The following is a 23,820-nucleotide window of genomic DNA, read 5'->3' as shown; positions in this document are numbered from 1 at the left end:
AAGTGGACGAGCTTGAGGCTCAGTTAGAAATTGGCAAGTATGATGGTGTGGGAATTACTGAGACATGGCTGCAAGAGGGCCAGGGCTGGGAACTGAATATTCAAGGGTATACCTCCTATCGAAAAGACAGACCGGTGGGCAGAGGGGGTAGGGTAGCTCTGTTGGTGAGGAATGAAATTCAGTTCCTTGCAAGGGGTGACATTGAAACAGGAGATGTGGAGTCAGTATGGATAGAACTAAGGAGTTGTAAGGGTAAAAAGACCCTAATGGGACTTATCTACAGGCCCCCAAACAGTAGGCTGGATATAGGGTACAAGTTGAATCAGGAGTTTAAATTGGCATATCGTAAAAGTAATGCTGTGGTTGTTATGGGAGATTTCAACATGCAGGTAGACTGGGAAAATCAGGTTGGGACTGGACCCCAAGAAAGGGAGTTTGTGGAGTGCCTCCGTGATGCCTCCTTAGAGCAGCTTGTATTGGAGCCTACTGAAGGTAATTCTGGATTTAGTGTAATGTAATTTAGTGTAGTATAATGTAACTAGTCCAGCCCGCAACTGCAGCAGCCTCTACCTATCTGTTGGGGAGGCCCTGACAACGAGGAACAATGGAGGAAGAGACTGACTTTGGTGCCTTCCCACACAGTGGGAAACTTTGATTCTGCTGTATGGGGATGTTTTATGTTAAATTCTATAGTGTGTGTTCTTTATACCCTTTCAGGCTTAATCCCTCCCTTTACCACCTCCAGTTTAAATTCCAGTTGGAATATTTTGGAGGACCCAAGAACCAAGAACCAAGAACCAAGAATGAACTGGATTTGATAAAGGAACTTGAGGTTAAAGAGCCATTAGGAGGTAGTGGCCATAATGTGGTCAAGTTTAATCTACAATTGACGAGGGAGAAGGGTAAATCGGAGGTGTCGGTGTTACAGTTGAATAAAGAGGACTATGCAACCATGAGGGAGGAGCTGGCCAAAGTTGACTGGAAAAATAACCTAGCAAGGACGACAGTGGAACAACAATGGCAGGTATTTCTGGGAATAATACAGAAGGTGCAGGATCAGTTCATTCCAAAGGGGAAGAAAGATTCCAAGGGGAGTAAGGGGCGACTATGGCTGACAAGGGACGTCAGGGACAGTATAAAAATAAAAGAGAAGAAGTACAACGTAGCAAAGATGAGCAGGAAATAAGAGGATTGGGTAATGTTTAAAGAACAACAGAAGACAACTAAAAATACAATACGGGGAGAAAAGATGAGGTACGAAGGTAAGCTAGCCAAGAATATAAAGGAGGATAGTAAAAGCTTCTTTAGGTATGTGTAGAGGAAAAAATTAGTTAAGACCAAAGTTGGACCCTTGAAGACTGAAAAAGGTGAATTTATTAAGGAGAACAGGGAATTGGCAGAAGAGTTGAACAGGTACTTTGGATCCATCTTCACTAAGGAGGACACAAACAATCTTCCTGATGAACTAGTGGCCAGAGGATCTGGGGTGATGGAGGAACTGAAGGAAATCCACATTAGGCAGGAAATGGTGTTGGGTTGACTGATGGGACTGAAGGCTGATAAATCCCCAGGGCCTGATGTTCTGCATCCCACCCAGGGTACTTAAGGAATTGGCTCTAGAAATCGTGGATGCATTGGTGATAATTTTCCAATGTTCTATAGATTCAGAATCAGTTCCTGTGGATTGGAGGGTAGCTAATCTTATCCCACTTTTTAAGAAAGGCAGGAGAGAGAAAACAGAGAATTATAGACCAGTTAGCCTGACATCGGTGGTGGGGAAGATGCTGGAGTCAATTATAAAAGATGAAATAGCAGCAGGATCGGTCCGAGTCAGCATGGATTTACAAAGTGGAACTCATGCTTGACTAATCTTCTGGATTTTTTTGACAAGGGAGAGCCAGTGGATGTAGTGTACCTGGAGTTTCAGAAAGCATTTGATAAGGTCCCACATAGGAGATTAGTGGGCAAAATTAGGGCACATGGTATTGGGGGTAGAGTGCTGACATAGATAGAAAATTGGTTGGCAGACAGGAAACAAAGAGTAGGGATTAACAGGTCCCTTTCAGAATGGTAGGCAGTGACTCGGTGCTGGGATCGCAGCTATTCACAATATACATCAATGATTTGGATGAAGGGATTCAAAGTAACATTAGCAAATTTGCAGATGACACAAGGCTGGGTGGCAGTGTGAACTGTGAGGAGGATGCTATGGGAATGCAGGGTGACTTGGACAGGTTGGGTGAGTGGGCAGATGCATGGCAGATGCAGTTTAATGTGGATAAATGTGAGGTTATCCACTTTGGTAGCAAAAATAGGAAGGCCAATTACTATCTAAATGGTGTCAAGTTGGGAAAAGGAGAAGTACAACTGGATCTGGGGGTCCTTGTTCATCAGTCAATGAAAGTAAGCATGCAAGTACAGCAGGCAGTGAAGAAAGCGAATGGCAAGTTGGCTTTTATAACAAGAGGATTTGCGTATAGGAGCAAGGAGGTCCTTCTGCAGTTGTATAGGGCCCTAGTGAGACCACACCTGAAGTATTGTGTGCAGTTTTGGGCCATTAATTTGAGGAAGGACCATTGAGGGAGTGCAGCGTAGGTTTACAAGGTTAATTCCCGGTATGGCGGGACTGTCATATGCTGAGAGAATGGAGCGGCTGGGCTTGTATACTCTGGAATTTAGAAGGATGAGAGGGAATCTTATTGAAACATAAGATTATTAAGGTCTTGGACACACTAGAGGCAGGAAACATGTTCCCGATGTTGGTGGAGTCCAGAACCAGCGGCCACAGTTTAAGAATAAGGGGTAAGGCATTTAGAACGGAGATGCGGAAACACTTTTTCACACAGAGATTTGTGAGTCTGTGGAATTCTCTACCTCATTGGGAGGTGGAGGCTGGTACTCTGGATACTTTCGAGAGAGAGCTTGATTGGGCTCTTAAAGATAGCGGAGTCAGGGGATATGGGAAGAAGGCAGGAGCGGGGTACTGATTGTGGATGATCAGCCATGATCACATTGAAGAGTGGTGCTGGCTCGAAGGGCCGAATGGCCAACTCCTGCACCTATTGTCTATTGTCTATAATGAGTGTACCAGTGATGTTGGAAAACCTAATGATCACATGCCAGTCTAGGAAAGCTTTGTGCAGTAATGCCATTAAAGTTGATTGCATGTATTCATGTACATGTAATCATGTACATTACAAGTACATGGATAGGACAGGTTTAGAGCGATATGCACCAAATGCAGGCAGGTGCAATTAGTGGAGCTGGGACATGTTGGCCGGTGTGGGCAAGATGGGCCGAAAGGCCTGTTTCCACGCTGTATTTCTCTATGACTCTATGTCTACCACTATCATTCCAGAATACCTCGGAGGCAGTAATGTCAAAAATGAGGGGTGACAAAATCAATAATACATTTGCATTTGGAATAAAACATTCAATGTGAACAACATCCAAAGCTTAAAATATTTCACTGTTCTAAAATATACAAGAGATCTGAAATACTTGATTAGTACGGGTGTCAGGTGTAATGGGGAGAAGGCAGGAGAATGGGGTTAGGAGTGAGAAATAGATCAGCCATGATTGAATGGCAGAGTAGACTTGATTGGCCGAATGGCCTAATTCTGTTCCTATCACTTGTGACGTTATGACCTTATATACGCACCATTAATTGCCCAAGGGTTTCATTGTTGTCAAATAATGAATATTATTTTCCAGGTATGAAATTGGATTTCAAAAGCATTGATGCAGTGAATCCCTCTCTGGACATCCTGATGAAGAAGGCAAACGAGATGTGCATCAACAGACCAATTTGGTTAAATGCTGATATTCTCATTGGCCCGAACGTTCCACAATTCATTCAGCCCGTGAATGCCTCCAGGTAACTTTAATCTTGGTGACGCCAATTTCAAATCCACCTTCAAAATTATTGAGCAGTAGGGTTCAGTATTGATGTGGATAGAGAACTGGCTAGAGAGTAGGAGTAAACGGGTCCTTTTCACAATGGCAGGCAGTGACTAGTGGGGTACCGCAAGGCTCAGTGCTGGGACCCCAGCTATTTACAATATATATTAATGATCTGGATGAGGGAATTGAAGGCAATATCTCCAAGTTTGCAGATGACACTAAGCTGGGGGGCAGTGTTAGCTGTGAGGAGGATGCTAGGTGACTGCAAGGTGACTTGGATAGGCTGGGTGAGTGGGCAAATGTTTGGCAGATGCAGTATAATGTGGATAAATGTGAGGTTATCCATTTTGGTGGCAAAAACGGGAAAGCACTATTATCTAAATGGTGGCCGATTGGGAAAGGGGGAGATGCAGCGAGACCTGGGTGTCATGGTACACCAGTCATTGAAGGTAGGCATGCAGGTGCAGCAGGCAGTAAAGAAAGCGAATGGTATGTTAGCTGTCATTGCAAAAGGATTTGAGTATAGGAGCAGGGAGGTTCTACTGCAGTTGTACAGGGTCTTGGTGAGACCACACCTGGAGTATTGCGTACAGTTTTGGTCTCCAAATCTGAGGAAGGACATTATTGCCATAGAGGGAGTGCAGAGAAGGTTCACCAGACTGATTCCTGGGATGTCAGGACTGTCTTATGAAGAAAGACTGGATAGACTTGGTTTATACTCTCTAGAATTTAGGAGATTGAGAGGGGGATCTTATAGAAACTTACAAAATTCTTAAGGGGTTGGACAGGCTAGATGCAGGAAGATTGTTCCCGATGTTAGGGAAGTCCAGAACAAGGGGTCACAGCTTAAGGATAAGGGGGAAAATCCTTTAAAACCGAGACGAGAAGAACTTTTTTCACACAGAGAGTGGTGAATCTCTGGAACTCTCTGCCACAGAGGGTAGTTGAGGCCAGTTCATTGGCTATATTTAAGAGGGAGTTAGATGTGGCCCTTGTGGCTAAGGGGATCAGGGGGTATGGAGAGAAGGCAGGTACGGGATACTGAGTTGGATGATCAGCCATGATCATATTGAATGGCGGTGCAGGCTCGAAGGGCCGAATGGCCTACCCCTGCACCTAATTTCTATGTTTCTATATGAACCTCTAAATTGTTGGCTGTCACATGCTTAGTCAGCTAAATCAACTTTTTATTGTGCACCTATTTCTCTGGATGTTGAAAAGTTAACAAAGAATTGCCATGGTGCCAGCCATCACATAGACCACTAACATAATGCGAAGATGCTTACAGTATTGTGTCAATAGTCCAATCTTGGAGCCATGTCGGATGATGTGCATGTACATCCCAGCTTACACTGTCTCCCTTGTCAAGAGGTAAAAGTTGCACAATGAACTGAAGCCTTTTATGAACTTCATTGGATTCAGTGTCAATATACGAAATGGTCAATAGTGGCGCTCAACAAGTAGATTCTTCTGCACACCAATGGAAATTCATCCATGGCACTGTAACATATGAATTAGCCGACACAACACAAAAATAAGACAAGGCTATTAGAACACAGAACAGTAAAGCACAAAATAACAGGTCCTTATGGGCCTGTCCCACTTAGGCGATATTTCAAGTGACTGTCACGGTTCTGGCAGTCGCCTGAAAAACCGGCAACTGGAACGGCAACTGTCAGAGTGGAACACACACACACACAGATCGGTTCCTTTACCAGCCCGTTATGCAGGCAGGGAACAGGGCAAGCGGGGGGAGCGCTGTTGAAGTGAAATTCACATGGTGCAAAGCTAAGGTGATACAGACACACACCGCAATGAACAAGAAGGTTGGCGCTGTAATTAAGACGGCTAAAGCACTGTGTATGATGTCCTTTAAAGGAGGGGGGTAGAGAGGGGAGACTGAGGGAGAAGGAGTGGAGACAACTTTTAAGAAGCCAGAGATACACGGCTGTGAAGCTCGTTTATCCTTGGTTCTGAAAACCACACCTTACGGTTTTTTCCCAATGTGCCAATGAAATTCACCGGTCAGCCCCGGCTACATCCGACGAGAACCTACGACCTCCTGGTGACCCACTAGAACCTCCTGGCGACCCACCTACGGCACAAGAATTCTCGCTACTCTCCATGGCGGCTTCATTCCGGTCGCCGCTAATTTTGTAATGTTGAAAAGTTTGCGGCGACCCTAATGAGGCCGCGACTAGTTCCGAGAATGCGGGAACTTCTCACGACCATGAAGGTGACTCCCCGGCAACCACCAGCGAACATGTGGCAACTGCAGTCTCCTGCAATCGCCTAAAAAGTCGCCTAAGTGGGACAGGCCCATTAGGCTCACCATGTCAGTGCCGAACGTGATACCAATGTAACCAATCCCATCTGCCTTATCACATCAGAGACCCAGGTTCGATCCTGACTACAGGTGCTGTCGGTACAGAGTTTGTATGTTCTCCCTGTGACCATGTGGGTTTTCTCTGGGTGCTCCAGTTTCCTTGCACATTCCAAAGACGTGCAGGTTTGTAGGTTAATTGGCTTCAGTAAATCGTCCCTAGTGTGTAGAATAGAACTAGTTTATGGGTGGTCTCAGGTCGGCGAGAACCTGGTGGGCCGAAGGGCCTGTTTTCATGCTGTATCTCTAATGTAATGCCATCAAAGTTGGTTTTGCCCCAATTCAGAATTTTAACTCGTGGGCCTGCCCTGTCTTCATCTATAACTATCTTATAGCTAATAGAATAGTGGTAGCTGGTCCCAAAAGGCTTTCCCATGAACACTTCCCTTCTCAATTTCCAAAGAGTAGATCAAACTTTGCCCTCTCCCATGTAAGTTCCACATATCGGGAGGAGGTATAGGAACAGGTGCTGCATCTATACCTCCTGTCGTCCCTGTCCAGGGACCCTGACAGTCCTTTCAGGTGAGGCAGAGGTTCACTTGTACCTCCTCCAACCTCATCTACTGTATCGTTGTTCAAGGTGCGGACTCTTATACATCGGTGAGACTAAACGTAGACTGGGCCATCGTTACGCTGAACACCTTCGCTCAGTCCCCCTGGACCTCTGATCTCCCGGTTTCCAAACACTTTAATTCCACTTCCCTTTCCCACACTGACATTTCTGTTCTAGACCTCCTCCATTGCCAGAGTGAGGCCAAACGCAAATTGGAGGAACAGCATCTCATATTTCGCTTGGGCAGCTTCTACCCCAGCGGTATGAATATTGATTTCTCTAACTTCACGTAATGCCTTGCATCCCCCCTCTCCATCCCTTCCCCACCCAAGCTTCAAAGTCTTCTTGTTGAGTCTCATTGTCTGTAACTAGTTTTCACCTAGCGCACAGCTAACAATGGGCCTTTGGCCTTATCATTGTTACTTTTTTGCATATCTTTCATACATTTGTTCTATATCTCTCTTCATCATCATCTATATCTCTCAATTCCTGTTCCCCTGACTCTCAGTCTGAAGAAGGGTCTCAACCCGAAACGTCACCTATTCCTTTTCCCCAGAGATGCTGTCTGACCCACTGAGATACTCCAGTTTTTTGTATCGATCTTCAGCTTCGAACCAGCATCTGCAGTTCTTTTCTACATTGTCCCTCTCTTCACCAGGTTTCCTTAATAGCAACAACATCCCAGACACACGCTCGCATCCACAACCTGAGTTCATCCACCTCACCCACCAGGCCTCTCCCATAAGAATACAAGCAATTCTACCAACAGTTCTTCCTTGTTCTCTGCCATGCTTCTGCTTATTCTGTCCATGGAACCGTCTTTCGGTCTACATTGTCTCCCCCAGTCCACCCCGACCACTCCCGCTTCTCCCCTCTCCCATTGGGAAAAAGGTATAGAAGTGTGAAAACGCACACCTCCAAATTCAGGGACAATTTCTTCCAAGCTGTTATTGGGCAACTGAACTATGCTGCCACCAACTAGAGCAGTCCTGAACTACTATATACTTCTTTGGAGACCCTCGGACTATCTTTGATCGGTATGTACTGGCTTTATCAAACTCAAACTCAAAAATTAACCCTCACCACCCATACCAACTTCCAGCCTCTCTCCTGCCTTAGTCCTGCTTTGTTTTATTTAGTTTAGTTTGGAGATACAGCGTGGAAACAGGCCTTTCGACCCACCGAGTCCGCACCGACCAGCGATCACCGCACATTAACACTACCCTACACACACTAGGGACAATTTACAATTATACCAAGCCGTTTAACCTACAGACCTGTACGTCTCTGGAGTGTGGGAGGAAACCGAACATCTCGGAGAAAGCCCGCGCAGGTCATGGGGAGAACGTGCAAACTCCGTACATGCAGCATTCATAGTCAGGATTGAAAACGGGTCCCTGGCATTGTAGGACAGCAGCTCTACCGCTGTGCCACCCCGCCGCCCACTTTAAAAAAAAAATTGAACAAATAAAAATCTGTGGAGTTTGCACATTCTCTCTGTGACCACGTGGGATTCCACTGAGCCTTCCGGCTTTTCCCATATCCCAAAGATTTGCAGATTAATTGGCTCCTATAAAATCGCCTCTAAAATATAAGAACGGGTGAGAAAGTGAGATAACATATAACTAGTGATAACATAGAACGTGAATAGGTGACTGAGGGTTTGAGTGGACCCAGTGGGCTGAAGGGCCTGTTTCCATACTATATGACCGCACATAATAAAGTAATAATCTAATCTAATCTAATCTAATATCTCAAAAATACTGTATCTGTAAAATCTCTAAAGGGCCAGTCCCACTTAGGCGATTCTTTCGGCGACTGCCGGTGACTGTCAAAGTTGTAGCAGGTCGCCAAAAAAGCAGCGACTGGACCCCCCCTACGACAATGTCTACAACAACCTACCACCTAATCGAGGTCAAGCTACGGCAAGCTACCGACAACCGGCGACCCATTAGGACGTCCACCTACGACCATACCTATGACAAGCTACGACCACCCAGGGGACAACCAAAGTCAACCTACATCCTCCCGCGACAAGCTATGACAAGCAACGACCCTGTCAGCGACAACTGATGACAATTCAGTCACCGGTACCTGGCGCCGGTTGATGTAGGTTGACGTAGGTAGTCACCAATGGAATTCACCGGGCAGCCGGCGACAATCTGCGCCATCCTGGCGACAACCTACGACAGCACCTACAACAGGAGCTACGTCAAGCCCACAGTCTCCGAAAAGTTCTGAACATTTCAAAATCCATCAGCGACCAGAAAAACGTTACGACTCTTTAGGTGACTTGAGAAGACTACTCACGACCATACAGGCGTCACCCCGCGACCGTGTGGCAACAGCCTAGTCGCCTGTAGTCGCCGAAAAAATTGCCTAAGTGGGACAAGGGCTTAACTCCACTGGTCTCAGACCTCCAGAGTAACATGCTACCTCCACAACCCTGTTTTCTATTAGTAAGCCAGTTGGCATCTTAATCTTCCTGATCTGCCTACCATGGGGGACTATATCAAATGTAAATGCCGATCGCAAATCCTGTAGACAACATCTCAAGGCCTAAGTTTTAAATTCCATCTCAACAGATTGCAGGATCTGTGTAGAATATTTTGATAATATTATTGGTCTCTTGTCTCAGCAATTAAAAGAAAAACATTTTCATGCAAATCCTGAAATATATCCTTACCAATCTTTCAGTTCCCTAATTATGATCATAAACTGAGAACGCAGTTGCACAATGCATAGTGTGGTCATGGCAGCAGCATGTCATGCCACAACCGTGATTACTCCCTGCCGCATGATATATTCCGAGCTGCATCCCTTTCATGTGACCGAGCGTGACTTCACCCCAGTAACACCATGTATCCTGGCTGCATCCCTGTAACACAAAACTGTAAACAGTACAAGAAGGCTTTGGCCATTCATTCCACTCACACGTGATCTTTTATCTCAAACATACCTGGGTTTCCTCAATTTTCAGACATAATGCCATGACTGGGGATGTGTTCCTTTCCCACGTCTGTATGAGATTACCTTGAGTTTCTCTGCACTCTGACTGCATGACATTGGTCAGATGAGCAGTTTGTCTATCAAGGGTAATCGGGAAGAGATACGTCAACATTATTCAACACCATGTTGGTATTTACAAAATACCAAGGAAGATTGTTCCCGATGTTGGGGAAGTCCAGGACAAGGGGTCACAGTTTAAGGATAAGGGGGAAATCCTTTAAAACCGAGACGAGGAGAACTTTTTTCACACAGAGAGTGGTGAATCTCTGGAACTCTCTGCCACAGAGGGTAGTTGAGGCCAGTTCATGGGCTATATTTAAGAGGGAGTTAGATGTGGCCCTTGTGGCTAAGGGGATCAGGGGGTATGGAGAGAAGGCAGGTACGGGATACTGAGTTGGATGATCAGCCATGATCATATTGAATGGCGGTGCAGGCTTGAAGGGCTGAATGGCCTACTCCTGCACCTAATTTCTATGTTTCTATGTTTCTATGTAAGTACTGTATAGCTTTTGGATTAAAACATTGTTGTAGGTAAAAGCTAATTGTGAGCTACAAATTGGAAACTTTACAAGGAGGTCTGGCTGTGTTACATATAAAATAATGTACCCCTTTGGACTGAATAACCAGGAGACTTTGAATTAAAAGGTTCTGGAGGGAGTTGGCAACCCAGTCCTTGGATTTTGCCAAATAACTTGGATTGTACTAAATAACAATGGTTGTCTGCAGGTGAGTGATGCAGACGAAGCAAGCGGCAACAAATTGAGAACTTTATATAGCTTTTTACAACTATGTTCCTTGTGATATTACTCACTGGTAGCTGTATATTTTTAAACAGACGTTTCGTATTTTTGATTTCTAATAGTTTGAGCTGAATGCGCTCTAAAACAGTCCTGATTCCCCAAAGCTGATCCTAATACCTACTGCAAATCATTTGTTCAATAGACTGCAAACAACTTATCTGGATGACTGCAGCTGCAAGGGTTTTAGTTTACAGTTTAGATATAGTTTGGAGATACAGAGTGGAAACAGGCCTTTCGGCCCACTGAGTCCAGGCCACCCACTGATCACCCGCACACCAGTTCCATGTTGCCCCACTTTTGCATCCCACACACGAGGGGCAATTTATAGAAGCCAATTAACCTACAAAGCAGCAGGTCTTTGGAATGAACTGGAAATCTTGGAGAAAACACATGCGGTTATGGGGAGAACGTACAAACTCTACACAGACAATACTCGAGGGTCAGAAGTGAACCAAGGTCTCTGGTGCTGTGAGGCAGAACTCTACTTCTGCTCCACTGCTTTAACTATCCAATCCCACCACTACCGGCACCTTGCAGTGGACAGTATACACGCCAGGTCTATATTTTTGATTACGGGGTCTTGTATTTTCTCTTGTTAAATTTGTGCATTTGCTTGAAAATGAATGAATGAAATTGTCTGCACACAGACTGTAATTAAATTGGATAATCTACACGTCATCCAATTTAGTACAAATAATTACAATGTTAGCCCCCATAGTAGCCACATAGTTATCCTCAATATCCGCCCACAGTTCCTGATCCACATATTCATCATGGTCTTGCATCCAGACACACTGCCCTGACACCCAGCTGCAGTTGCACACCTGACCCATAGAACAATAGACAGGACAGCACAGCAACAGGCCCTTCGGCCCACAATGTCACGAGTATTTTATTGTCAAAAGTCGCGAAATGGAACAATGAAATTCTTGCTTACTGCAGCACAACAGATATGTAATCATATTACTCTGTAAAACCCATAATAATCAACAGAGAAGTACAGTATATATAAAAAAAAACAAACAAGCAGACATAAATAGAAAATAGTGCAAAGCCAAAAATAACGTCCCCAAGTCTATACAACTGTTGCTTTGCAAGATGACAATAAAAGGATGATATGATATATAGATCGGAGCCAATTTGGAGGTTGTAGCCTGATGGTTGTAGTTAAGAAGCCGCTCCTGAACATTACAGTGTTCAGGGTCCCACCTCTCCATTCCTAACGGCAGGAGTGAAATGAGAGGGTGGCCAGGGTGGTGTGGGTCTCTGATGATGCTGGCTGCCATTTTGAGGCAGCAACTATTGTAGATCCCTTCCACGATGGTGAGATCAATACCCATGGTGGACTGGGCAGTTTCTTGTAAATTTCTTTGTTCCTGGATGTTGGGGTTGCCGATCCAGGCTGTGATGCAACCAGTCAATGTGCTCCTTACTGTACTCTTACTCTACTGTACTGTATTGTGGTGAACATGATGCCAAGGCCAACTCGCATCTGCTTGCAAATCCAAAGGGAAAATAAGGAAAGAGCAATGAATGCAGGGTTCATTACAACCCCCTTACTGCCTGAATAAATGAAAAGGAAATCGCTACATTGGCCGAAGACAGGCACAAAATGCTGGAGTAACTCAGCGGGACAGGCAGCATCTCTGGAGAGAAGGAATGGATGACGTTTCGGGTTGAGACCCTTCTTCAGATGACAGGGAAAAGGGAAACGAGAGATAGACGGAGATTTTGTAGAGATAAAGAACAATGAATGAAAGATATTCAAAAAAGTAACAATTATAAAAGAAACAGGCCATTGTTAGCTGTTTGTTGGGTGAAAACGAGAAGCTGGGTGGGGAAGAATAGAGAGATAGGGAATGCCAGGGTTATTTGAAGTTAGAGAAATCAATATTATGTTGGCCAATGCTTTGCAGATATCTTGAAGATGTACTAATATTGGAATAGCAAAAGGAAAGGTTCAGGAATAGCAGACCCTAATGGGTGCCAGACCTTATATTAAACACATACAGTATATTGCATTCAATTCTTGTTGAACAGTTTCTAATTCTGTTCTGTTAAATATTTCATGCAGGTTTCTGAGTCTTATTCAGCAGAAGTTTCCAAATGTCATCCTCTCCCCTGGCTGGATGACACTTTACTTACCACTGATTGCAACCAAACCCTATACTCGAAGGATGGTGGAGGAGATGTACGATCTGGTCAAGGGTCTATCGCAACGTGTTACATTTCCAGTCAGAGCTGTGCTACTGAAGCAAGCCTGGCCACATTTTAGTTGGCTGCTCAAGCAATCACCGAGGTAAATGTAAAGGAATCTTAATTAACAAAACCATTGCTTAGATTTACAATTTTAATATTCAGGATTAGGTTTGTTATTGGCACATGTGACGAGCTTTGTTTTGCATGCTCTCCAATATTGATAGTATCACGGATTCTCACTATGAGTGCATGTACAGTATGACAGGATTCACCATCTTCAAATGATGCTGCATGCAAGGTATGCAGAATATTGCTGGGAGCTTAAGTACCTGCTCCAGGTATCAAAAACAACAATAAAACCATTTGGATGTGCCACAGGTGGCCTTTGTGTTAAAAACAAAAAGTCCTTGAACACCAACCATGTGGTTTTCTTGTCAGGAAACTGTTTCAATGCCACTCTTTATACTGTCCAGGATAAACTGCTGGTTTAAAATGCTGGAGTAAATCACAGGGTCAGGTAGCATCTCTGGAGTAAAGGAATAAGTGATGTTTCGGGTCCAGACCTTTCTTCAGATTCTTCAAACTGAGGAAGGGTCTCGACTCGAAACGTCAGCTATTCCTTCTCTCCAGAGATGCTGCTTGACCCGCCGAGTTACTCCAGCGTTTTGTATCGATCTCCACTCTCTCCACTGTAAAGCCAAACAGAGAGCCTTCTTCAAATCTTTACTCCCAAAGGTGGTCCAAAATAGCTGTGGCAGAATTACACTCAAGGCAATTTCTTCCTCCCGGCAATGCTGTGAATCCAGACACTGACATGCCCAAGGTGCAGGACTGCATCTCTCTCTTTGACAATGCCCCTCTTTTGCAAATATTATGTCCTCAGTACCCGTGCCATGTAATGCTGTAGAGGAAGAGTGGTGCTTCAAATGAAATAGCATAAATGGAACAAATGTGAATTTGAATTTGCTTCCTGTTATCTGGCAGCTGGTTAATTAATGAAGAGACTCAAATGAGTGTTTCCTGGGGCATTTGTTTAGATAGTAATTAGAAATAATCAGTATAACCACATGCAGCATTAGGTGGATACTAATCACTGGCACCCAGAATGTGAATTGAATATGAATGGGCATTTGTTCATGGAGTCATGCCAGAATCAACGCAAACATTTTATTTAATTTATTAAAACAATTGTTCTATTTATTTTAAAATGGTCTGATTGGGTTAAATGCTAAGTTTTTAAAAACATATTTCTCTTTCAATAGCAGCATTAAAATTATGCATAAATTAATTCAAATAATCTCAGGATATATTTTTATTTGATTCACACATGGTGCGTTATTGTCATTGATTGAATCTTATTATAGAATCAATTGTTTTTAAGTACAAAAGCAAGTAGGTACCAGCACTAGGATACAAAACTATAATTCTGCTGGAGGTGGCAGAGGTCTGGGGTAAACTGGACAAAGCTGGATAATGTGATTATGACATTTCTAGCCACAGTCACCCAGCAAAAACCTGTTGTGACAATGCAAGGGATTGCAAAGCTTTGAGTGGTCTATTTTCCTTGTGGTATTGCTCGTAGCTCACGATCAGGTTCAGATTTGACAGCAAACTCAACGCATTGATAGAAATGTGTAGGATGCTGGTTTAAACCGAAGATAGACACAAAACGCTGGAAGAACTCAGAGGGACAGGCAGCATATCTGGAGAGAAGGAATGCGTGGCCTTTTGGGTCGAGACCCTTCGCCCGAAACATCACCCATTCCTTCTCTCCAGAGATGCTGCCTATCCCGCTGAGTTACTCCAGCGTTTTGTGTCTATCTGCGCATTGGTAGAAACGTTTGCCCTTTTCCACACAATCATTTATTCTATCAGAGTGAAACTAAGCATGCCCATGTATAGAAGGAGATTTATAGGAATGATGCGATGTAGCTAATCCAGTTCTGTGGCGGGGAATCATTTCTGAGAACGGGTGCATTCAATTAATTACATCTAGCTTGACATGTTTTGATGAAATGACTTCTTGAGCCACCTCCTTCTGCCCCATGCGTGTATAATGTTTACAAGTCACGTACAACTAGAGAGCATATGCACAGGCGGGTGTACACACGCACGCACCAAGAATGCCAATTCCACCGGCTGATTTATGCGGGGCATAAATAGACTTATCCCTTCTTCAATCTGCCCCAAGCCAGATAGTCAAATATCATCCACTGAGGTTACAGGACAGAGAACAGTCCCTTCGGCCCGCAATGTCTGTGCCAAACATGATGCCAAGACCATCACTTATCTACCTGCACATAAGCCATATCCCTCCATTCCTTGCATATCCATATGCTTATCCAAAAGTCTCCTAAATGCCTCTAACATTTCTGCTTCAATCACCACCTCTGGCTGCACATTCCAGGTACTCACTGCCTTCTGTTTAAAAAAAACTTGTCATGCATAAATCCTCTAAACCTTGCCCCTCTCACCTCAAAACTATGCCCTACAGTATTTGAATTTTTTTCCACCCTGGAAAAAATATTCGGACTGTCGACCCTCTCGTTGCCTCATAATTTTATACGTCTATCAGATCCCCCGTTATAGGAGCAGGTTAATGAGCCAAGTCTCACAGGTTGGCTAATTTGCCAATAAAAGCCTCGTGAAGTGGTCACAGTGGGAGTGGACAGAGCAAGAGTGGGGCATTGAGGCTTTGGCTCAAGAGGCTTGGGCATGAGGAAGCTATGTCAGGGGGAGTTCCTCCCCCCCCATACCATGTAATCCCGTGCTACCTGCTCCATGGTCGGATAGTCGACAACTAAACCGTCTCCCCCACCTGGTTTGCCAGGAGAGGAGGGGGCTATGGACCCCCAGCAGGACCAAAAACAAGACCTGTCAAAGGGCAGATGAGCTTCTAGCGAGCCAACTTCAGTAGAAGTTGTGATCACTGTCGTACACAGCATTGTAAGGGTTGATGATAAAGCACACACACCAAAATCCTATACTTCCAGCGGCGGAAGTCCGCAGGAACTGGAGGACAGAGATGTGTAGTGCGTCCGTCACCGTTCCCGTTGGAAACCAGCACCACTGCGTCGCTAATTTTTTCGACGATGATGAAGGAACGAATGAATGAGGAAACTATGGTGAGGGCAGAAGAAGGTTTGGTCTATCACTTTGTTTCACAGTACAACCTGGTGCTGGTGTAGGTGGGAATGTAAGCTAGTGCAATGGAGTGCTCAGCCTGGGGGAACTCAGCAAGACGGCCAGTGTCCCAGAGGACTACTGTACATCTGCAGGCGGTGTCTCCAGCTGCAGCTCCTTAAAGACCATGTTAGGGAACTGGAGCTGCGGCTGGACGACCTCAGACTCATTTGGGAGAGTGAAGTATCGAGAGGTGATCACACCTAAGGTGCAGACAGAGAATAGATGGGTGACCACCAGGAAAGTATCCTTGCAAGGACATTGCCTGGTTACACTCGGGAGGGTTTAAACTAAAGGCACGGGGGTGGTAGGTCAGAAATTGGACACCAAAAACCTCGGGAGAATAACCCAGAGAAATAGACTGTACCTTAACCTGCTATTTACCCTTTCCTCAGCCCTCTCACCAAAGCCTCCTGAGCCAACACCTCGGTGTAGCACATTCACTCACCCCAGCCCTCTGCCTCAATACCGCCTCTCTTCCCACAGCTAATAAAGTGCCTGTTTTTCAAGTGAATTTTCAAATGCTTTCCCCGCCTTCACTTGAAACAAAGCCCCATTTCAATCAAATTGCAACTTTCGCTCCACTTTTCCGCCAATTTTTCTTTCTCTCCTCTTCTCTTAAAATTCTCTCCTCTTAAAATGCTCACCAACTCTCCCCTCAACGTTTGAAGATGAAAACAAAAATCTCTCACAGGTCTGTACCTACCCTGCTTTATTAGCTGAGGAAAAGACACAGTATCTAATAGGGAAGGTTTAGCGGAGCGGCCCCCTGTGGGAATAGAGGCGGTATTGAGGCGGCGGGCTGGGATGAGTGAATCTGCTACACCGAATGTACCGAGGTACAGTAAAAAGCTTTGGTTGCGTGCTAACCAGACAGCAGAAAGACAATACATGAGTAATACAATACATGGTTATTGCATGACAATACATATATGTACATGTAGAAATGATATTTAGTTCAAACCTAGGTTTGAATGACAATAAATTGCATTCTATTCCATATCCAAAATGATTATTCTTCTGGACCATATCAACAGGAAAACTACACATTCACAGATTACGGGTGATATTTTCCCCCCAGAAGGAACACATCTCCCAGGGAATGCTAATCAAGATCAATACAAGGTATTAGCACCAATAAATATCCAACTTGAAGAATTGAAAGGAGAAAATTGGACAGAAAATAATGATCTGTGCAGTTTCCTGCAATGTTCAGTGTTCTCCTTTAGTTTCCCGCTTTTCACATTTGTAATGATTGTTTGTGTCTATAGGTACAGTCTCACTCTGTGGCAGGGATCAATTGATTTCATCACTGTGGAAAATCTCTTATTCTTCAGAGACAACAGCAACATTGAACAAATCTATTACGACATTTATGAACCAGTTTTGTCACAATTCAAACAAATTGCATGTATGCATTCTATTTTCTTTGAAATTATTTTACCATTTCTTACTGAAGTGCACACATTAATGTGCAAGCCAAACTTGGCAATGATGCTCTTGCCATTTGCCTGGTATCCAGTGGTTGAAAACCCACACAAGCAAACTCATGATGAATTGAAGTTTATTCGCGTTGAGATAGATTGCCATGGCTCTAGTCATCACGTTCTTACTGCTGTAGGTTTTAATTTCAACCTGAACTGGAACCCAACCTGGTAAACCACTGTTCAACGTTATTTTACCTTGATGGTCAATGCCCTATTATTATAAGTTGTTGCCTAAATATTGCCCTTAAAGATGTGGTGTTGTATCATCTCCTTCGACCAGTCCAAAGCTTGGGGAAAGGTGCTGTTAGGTGGACAGTTCCAGGATTTTGACAGAGTAATAAGGAATATAAAGTTATAAATTTCCACGTCAGGTTATTTCAGCACCGTAGTTCCATAGTCCTCTTGCATTCCTGATCCTCTCATGGCCTCCTCCAAGGAAGTCATGAATGCAGCTCTATAAAAGTTTGCTTGGGCTGCACTTGGAGTATTGCCGACTTGTGGTTGCTCCATTGCAGAAAGGATGTGGAGGCTTTGGAGAGGGTGTAGGGGAGATTTACCAGAATACTGCCTGGGTTAGAGGGTTTCAGCTACAAGAAGTGGTGGGTAAACTTGGATTGTTTTCTCTGGAATGTCAGAGGTTGACAGGAGACTGGATAGAAGTATATAAAATGATGCGAGGCAGAGATAGGGTAGACGGTCAGATCCTTTTTTCAGGGTAGAAATGACCAACACTAGAGGGCGTAGCCATAAAGTGAGAGGAGGAAAGTTTAATGGAGATGTGCAGGGCAAGTTTTATTTTAAAACAGGGAGTGGTGGGAGCCTGGAATGCATTGCCATGGGTGGTGGTAGAGCCAGATCTGATAGTGGCATTTAACAAACTTTTAGATAGGCAAATGGAAGTGGAAGGAATAGAGGAATATGGATCATGTACATGCAGATGAAATCCAGTTGAACTTGGCGCCATGTTTGTCGTAGACCTTATGGGTTGAAGGGCTCATTCCAATGCTGTACTGTTCTATGTTATAGAAGGGGTGGGAGGACAGATTTAGAATAAGATAAAAATTGAGTTAAATGTTCTTGTTAAGTCAAAATTCAATGTTATAAATCCAGGTCATCCATTTTAATTGTGTACAGTGCAGACAAATAGAAGCAGAAGGTTTTACCCTGGGGGGAACATATTGGACTACTTTCCCCATGAACATATCCAAGAATTAGAGATCGAGTGGCTCAACATTGGAGCCACGTTGTTGGACTTCTCAAAACTTCTGCAAGGTAATGATGTTCCTCCATAATTAACAAAACTTTTCATTTACACACATAGGGCCGAACTTCAAGAGCAGACTCGGTCTCGTCACCTTGTCTTTGGCACATTCAAATGGGCAGGGTAGATAGAGTGACTCAGTGGGACAGGCAGCATCCCTGGAGAGAAGGAATGGGTGACGTTTCAGGTTGAGACTCTTCTCCAGACACCTCAAGGCCTGCTAGATATTGTTGATGGAAATTGTTCTGTCCATCTCGAAACAGGATAATGCAAGATTAGCCAGGGGGATTATATTTCATCATATTTATCACCGTTGTTTTTCAGCTCATGTAAAGAGTTCTGGAGTATCACTAGAAAGTTGAGATCTGGTCTTATGTTCTGCCCAGACCCTGCTTATCGTATTGCTCAGTTGATTTCTCTGTGATGTTAGAACACTGCATATAACACTTAACTCATCAGATTTGCTTAACCTGAGAGGCTACAAGAGGCTCCAAGATCACCAATATCTCTTGCACAATAAACCTTTGCTGGACCAGGACAGCACAGTGGTGCAGCGGTAGAGTTGCTGCCATACAGCACCAGAGACCCTGGTTCAAGCCTGACTACGGGTGTTGTCTGTACGGAGTTTGTACGTTCTCCCTGTGACCGCATGTGTTTTCTCCGGGTTTCCTCCCGCACCCCAAAGATATACAGGTTTGTAGGTTCATTGGCATCTGTAAATTGTAAATTGTCTCTAGTGTGTAAAATAATGCTAGTGTACGGGGTGATCGCTGGTCGGCGTAGACTCGGTGGGCCAAAGGGCCTGTCTTCATGCTGTATCTCTAAAGTACTAAAGTATTAAAGACCAGGGAGAATAGCAATACGTTTTCAATGTCTTGAAACTAAACAAGCTTCCAAAAATAACTGTAACTATATTTTTGATAGAAAGTGGGAAATGGATATACTCACTGGGTCAGGCAGCATCCAGGGCAAGTGAAGAATGGAATTAACATTCCAGGTTCATGAACTTTTCACCAATTCCCACCTGCTCTTTTCCAGCACTATTTTTTTATTTCCCGTTTCCAGCAGATTTTTTTTTTTGCTTTTCAAGTATGTATTGGTTGGCGGGGTTTGGGGTGAGGCAACTGGCACAGCTGTTCCTGGGATCCAGGTTCAATCCTGGCCTCCAGTACTATCTGCGTGGAATTCGTGAGTTTCCACCCACGTACCAAAGACATGCAGTTTGTTACCTTCATTTGCCACTGCAAAATGCTCTTAGCGTTTAAGGGCAATTACTAGCATTAATTAGTGAGCAGTAGAATCTAGTGAGGATTGAGGAAAATGGAGGGACAACATGGTTCAAGGAACATGTTTCAAGGTGAAATGAGCTGGTGCAGTCTAAATGGCCTCCTATGTCATAAGGAATGATGAAAATATGGAGGGGGGGGGGAAGAGGCAGAGGACAACTTATTTTTAATGAGACCCAAGAGTCTGCAGATGATAGAGATTGTGATAAGAATTGAAGATGCGATTGAAATATCCAGTGTCAGTCAAAGAACATACACTTTACTCATCAGAACACCATCATTCTAACAATTCCCACACAAGGACTTTTCCTTTGGCTGATCAAACACACAAGCATTTAATGCCATTTGTGTAGGGTCATTGTCATTCAGCATGGGAACTGGTCCATCAGCTCAACTCGGTGTGGGCAGGTTGGGCCAAATGGCCAGTGTCCATGCTGTCTGACTCTATACAACTGGGATCGTTGTCTCGTTGTATGACATTGATCATTCTTTTAATCTGGATTTTTAATTAATGTATTGTGTTTTTTTTAAATATATAATTTATGATGCTTTTATAAGTGATATACTAAGATTTTATATGTAGTTTATATTTTTTAATATGCAATGCATTTTTATGTAATGTTGCCCCTTGTCTGGACTTCGAGTCCGCTATAAAGTTTATTATTATTATTATTATTATTATTATTATTATTATACACATGACGTTCAGGATTTATGTATTTGATCAGCCAAAGGAAAATCACTGGTCCAGAATTAGAAAGGTATTATGTAATACAGATTTGTAATTGTTGCATCATAGGCTGGCATAGCTGGAGAGGCAGGAAATGGCTTTGTGTCGAATTTCTTTAGGTCATATCCACTCTACAGCCAACCTCGATTGATTTTACCTTTGATTATTTCCTGAGGGCCAGGTTTGCTTTTACAGTTAAATATTGTCTAAGTTTGATTAATAAGTTGTAAAACTGAAAACATAAACTTGAATACAACTGATAAATGTTCTTCCTTTGATTTATTTAGGAGACACTGGAGGGATGCTCGTTTTGAACGTGAAGAGTAAAAGCAACGCTATTCCAATGGTGGAAAGTTCCAAACCCGGATCAGAATTCCCTTTGAAATCTGTTCTAAATCAGGTCTTCCTTTCATCGAAACTGTGGGGCATTTACCTAAAGATAAAAACCAGACAGGCACTTACTCCAACCCTATATCTGCTCCGTCAACTTTATAGAGCACATGTTCTCCGCATACCCATATGGATCAGCATGGATCTCTCTTACGGCAACTTTAGCACCCCAGGCTATATTGAAGGAAATCAATTCATCAATACCATCAATAAAATATTTCCTTTTGTAACTATCGCTCCAAGTTGGCCAGCTGAAGCACTTGTCGATGGCTACACACAACCATTAGTGGAAGACATGCTGAGCCTCTGTCGGGGGTTGTGGCAAATGGTGTCCTTCCAGCTTCAGGCTGTTCCTTTATCTAAATCAGCGCAGATACCCGTCCGTCTGCTGCAGGCGTCTCCCAGCTACACTCTGACAGTGGAACACGTACACGCACAAGGCACATACGGGGATGGATTTCCAGGGCTAATCAAAATTCGACTTCACAGTAGTCGGCGGATTTATTACCGATTACCTCCAGATTATAAAAACAACTTCATGATTGATATTTTCACTTCATAAAAATGGTTTCCAACCCTCTGAATTTATCTTCACATATTCCTGCCTTTCAGGCAAATCATTTATAAGCTCCAAATCAGTAGCCCTTAGAGGGATCCACAGAATTTGTTGGTTCATTTGTTGCCCAGTTGTAAGGTGCATCATCTTAATTTTTCATTAGATGAATCAGTATTTAAGCTTTTGTTACCAAAGGTAATTTTCTGAATATTGATTGTAAAAGCTTGTTGAATAAGCTGCTGAGCACAAAAGGTTAATGTGCATTTTAGTGAATTATTATCCAGCAAGGTATAATTCCATTGAAAATTTGTTCTTCACTGGAGAAACCTAGATGATCTTTGGTTATAATGCCTTTGCAGGATAACAAGTGTAACAAGGAACACTGTGTCATGAATTCTAGTTTGCAATGTAGTCACCTTTTGATGTGCAGGAATGAACTATTTCACTGCTCTCTCCAAGAATTCAAACACGATATATATTGTATGGGACATGCCCCAAAACTCCATCTGGGCAATGGGTGAACACTCCAACTCGTCTATCCTGTCGCTAACATATTAGAGAATACCAATTCAGGGCGGTACGGTGGTGCAGCGTTAGAGTTGCTACCTTACAGCGCTTTCAGCGCCAGAGACCCTGATTCGAATCCGACTACTGGTGCTCTGTGTACGGAGCTTGCATGTTCTCCCGTAGGTTTTCTCTGAGATCTTCAGTTTCCTCCCACACACCGAAGACATGCAGGTTTGTAGGTTAATTGGCTTTCTATTAATATAAATTGTCCCTAGTGTGTGCAGGATAGCGTTAGTGTGCGGGGATCGCTGGTGGGTCGAAAGGGTCTGTTTCCGCTCTGTGTCTCTAAACTAAACTAAATTCATACATCTATCGTAAAAATACTTTTAACTTTATTCACGCACACAGGACCTCCCTAGTTCTTAGCATCACATTAAGACAGGAGGCCTGGATAGCACTGAACATAACTAATTTACACATAGAAGAGCAGTTAAAGCACCTCGTACTATCTAAATCACACTCTGTAATTTACATTCTTCACAGAGAATCTGCGGATAAGCAATCCTGCTGATCACATTGCTGTGTTTAAAATCTCATGACAGGAAAAGAGCAACTCTCGGCACAGATAGACTTTTTTCTGGACAGGAATTAGGAATACTTGCGTAATTAACAGTTGATCACCAGACCAGTATTGCAGCAGAAAGCAGGTAGAAAATAATACTTTGAAAGCAGGTAGAAAATAAACTATAGACAATAGGTGCAGGAGTAGGTCATTCGGCCCTTCGAGCCAGCACCATCATCCAATGTGATCATGGCTGATCATCCCCAATCAGTACCCCGTTCCTGCCTTCTCCCCATATCCCCTGACTCCGCTATCTTTAAGAGCCCTATCTAACTCTCTCTTGAAAGTATCCAGAGAACCGGCCTCCACCGCCCTCTGAGGCATAGAATTCCACAGACTCACAACTCTCTGTGTGAAAAAGTATTTCCTCATCTACGTTCTAAATGGCTTACCCCTTATTCTTAAACTGTGGCCCCTGGTTCTGGACTCCCCCAACATCGGGAACGTTTCCTGCCTCTAGCGTGTCCAAACCCTTATAATCTTATATGTTTCAATAAGATCCGCTCTCATCCTTTTAAACTCCAGAGTGTACAAGCCCAGCCGCTCCATTCGCTCAGCATTTGACAGTCCCGCCATCCCGGGAATTAACCTTGCAAACCTGCGCTGCACTCCCTCAAAAGAATGGGCAGGACATAGAATTTGCTAGGACTCTCCCTTATCAGAACTGCGCTGGGTGGAGAAGATTTTTTTCAGTCAATTCTAAAATGTAGAAATTCCTTTTAAATTATATATATTATTTTTTTTGTCACTCACAAGTTGATGCAAGTGCCAAAGCAGTTTAAATGAATGATTTGAGCAATTAGCTTATTTCCTCATTCACAAATGGTAAATCTGAACACATCAAACTGGCCCATCAACCAAGTTCTAGTTATTTGCACCAAAGTAGGAAAATCGGTTTTAAATATTGTGCATAGTAGTCAATTATGGTATTTAATGTAAATTTTAGTATAG

At 43.6% G+C, this 23,820-nt stretch overlaps 1 protein-coding gene across 1 annotated transcript in view; it reads left to right on the top strand.

Moving 5' to 3' along the window:
* Positions 1-23,355, top strand: part of fam151a (family with sequence similarity 151 member A) — a 54,776-nt gene extending 31,421 nt beyond the window's left edge. The window contains exons 4-8 of the mRNA XM_055642349.1: positions 3,715-3,877; positions 12,723-12,947; positions 17,302-17,441; positions 18,652-18,789; positions 21,082-23,355. Coding sequence (XP_055498324.1) covers positions 3,715-3,877; positions 12,723-12,947; positions 17,302-17,441; positions 18,652-18,789; positions 21,082-21,746 — 1,331 coding nt within the window. The 3' untranslated portion in view covers positions 21,747-23,355. The remainder of the gene's footprint in view (positions 1-3,714; positions 3,878-12,722; positions 12,948-17,301; positions 17,442-18,651; positions 18,790-21,081) is intronic.
* The last annotated feature ends 465 nt before the right edge of the window (positions 23,356-23,820 follow it).

This window comes from Leucoraja erinacea, chromosome 10 (genome assembly GCF_028641065.1).
Source record: "Leucoraja erinacea ecotype New England chromosome 10, Leri_hhj_1, whole genome shotgun sequence".
Lineage (NCBI taxonomy): Eukaryota > Metazoa > Chordata > Chondrichthyes > Rajiformes > Rajidae > Leucoraja > Leucoraja erinaceus.
This window is presented reverse-complemented; position numbering and strand designations above follow the sequence as displayed.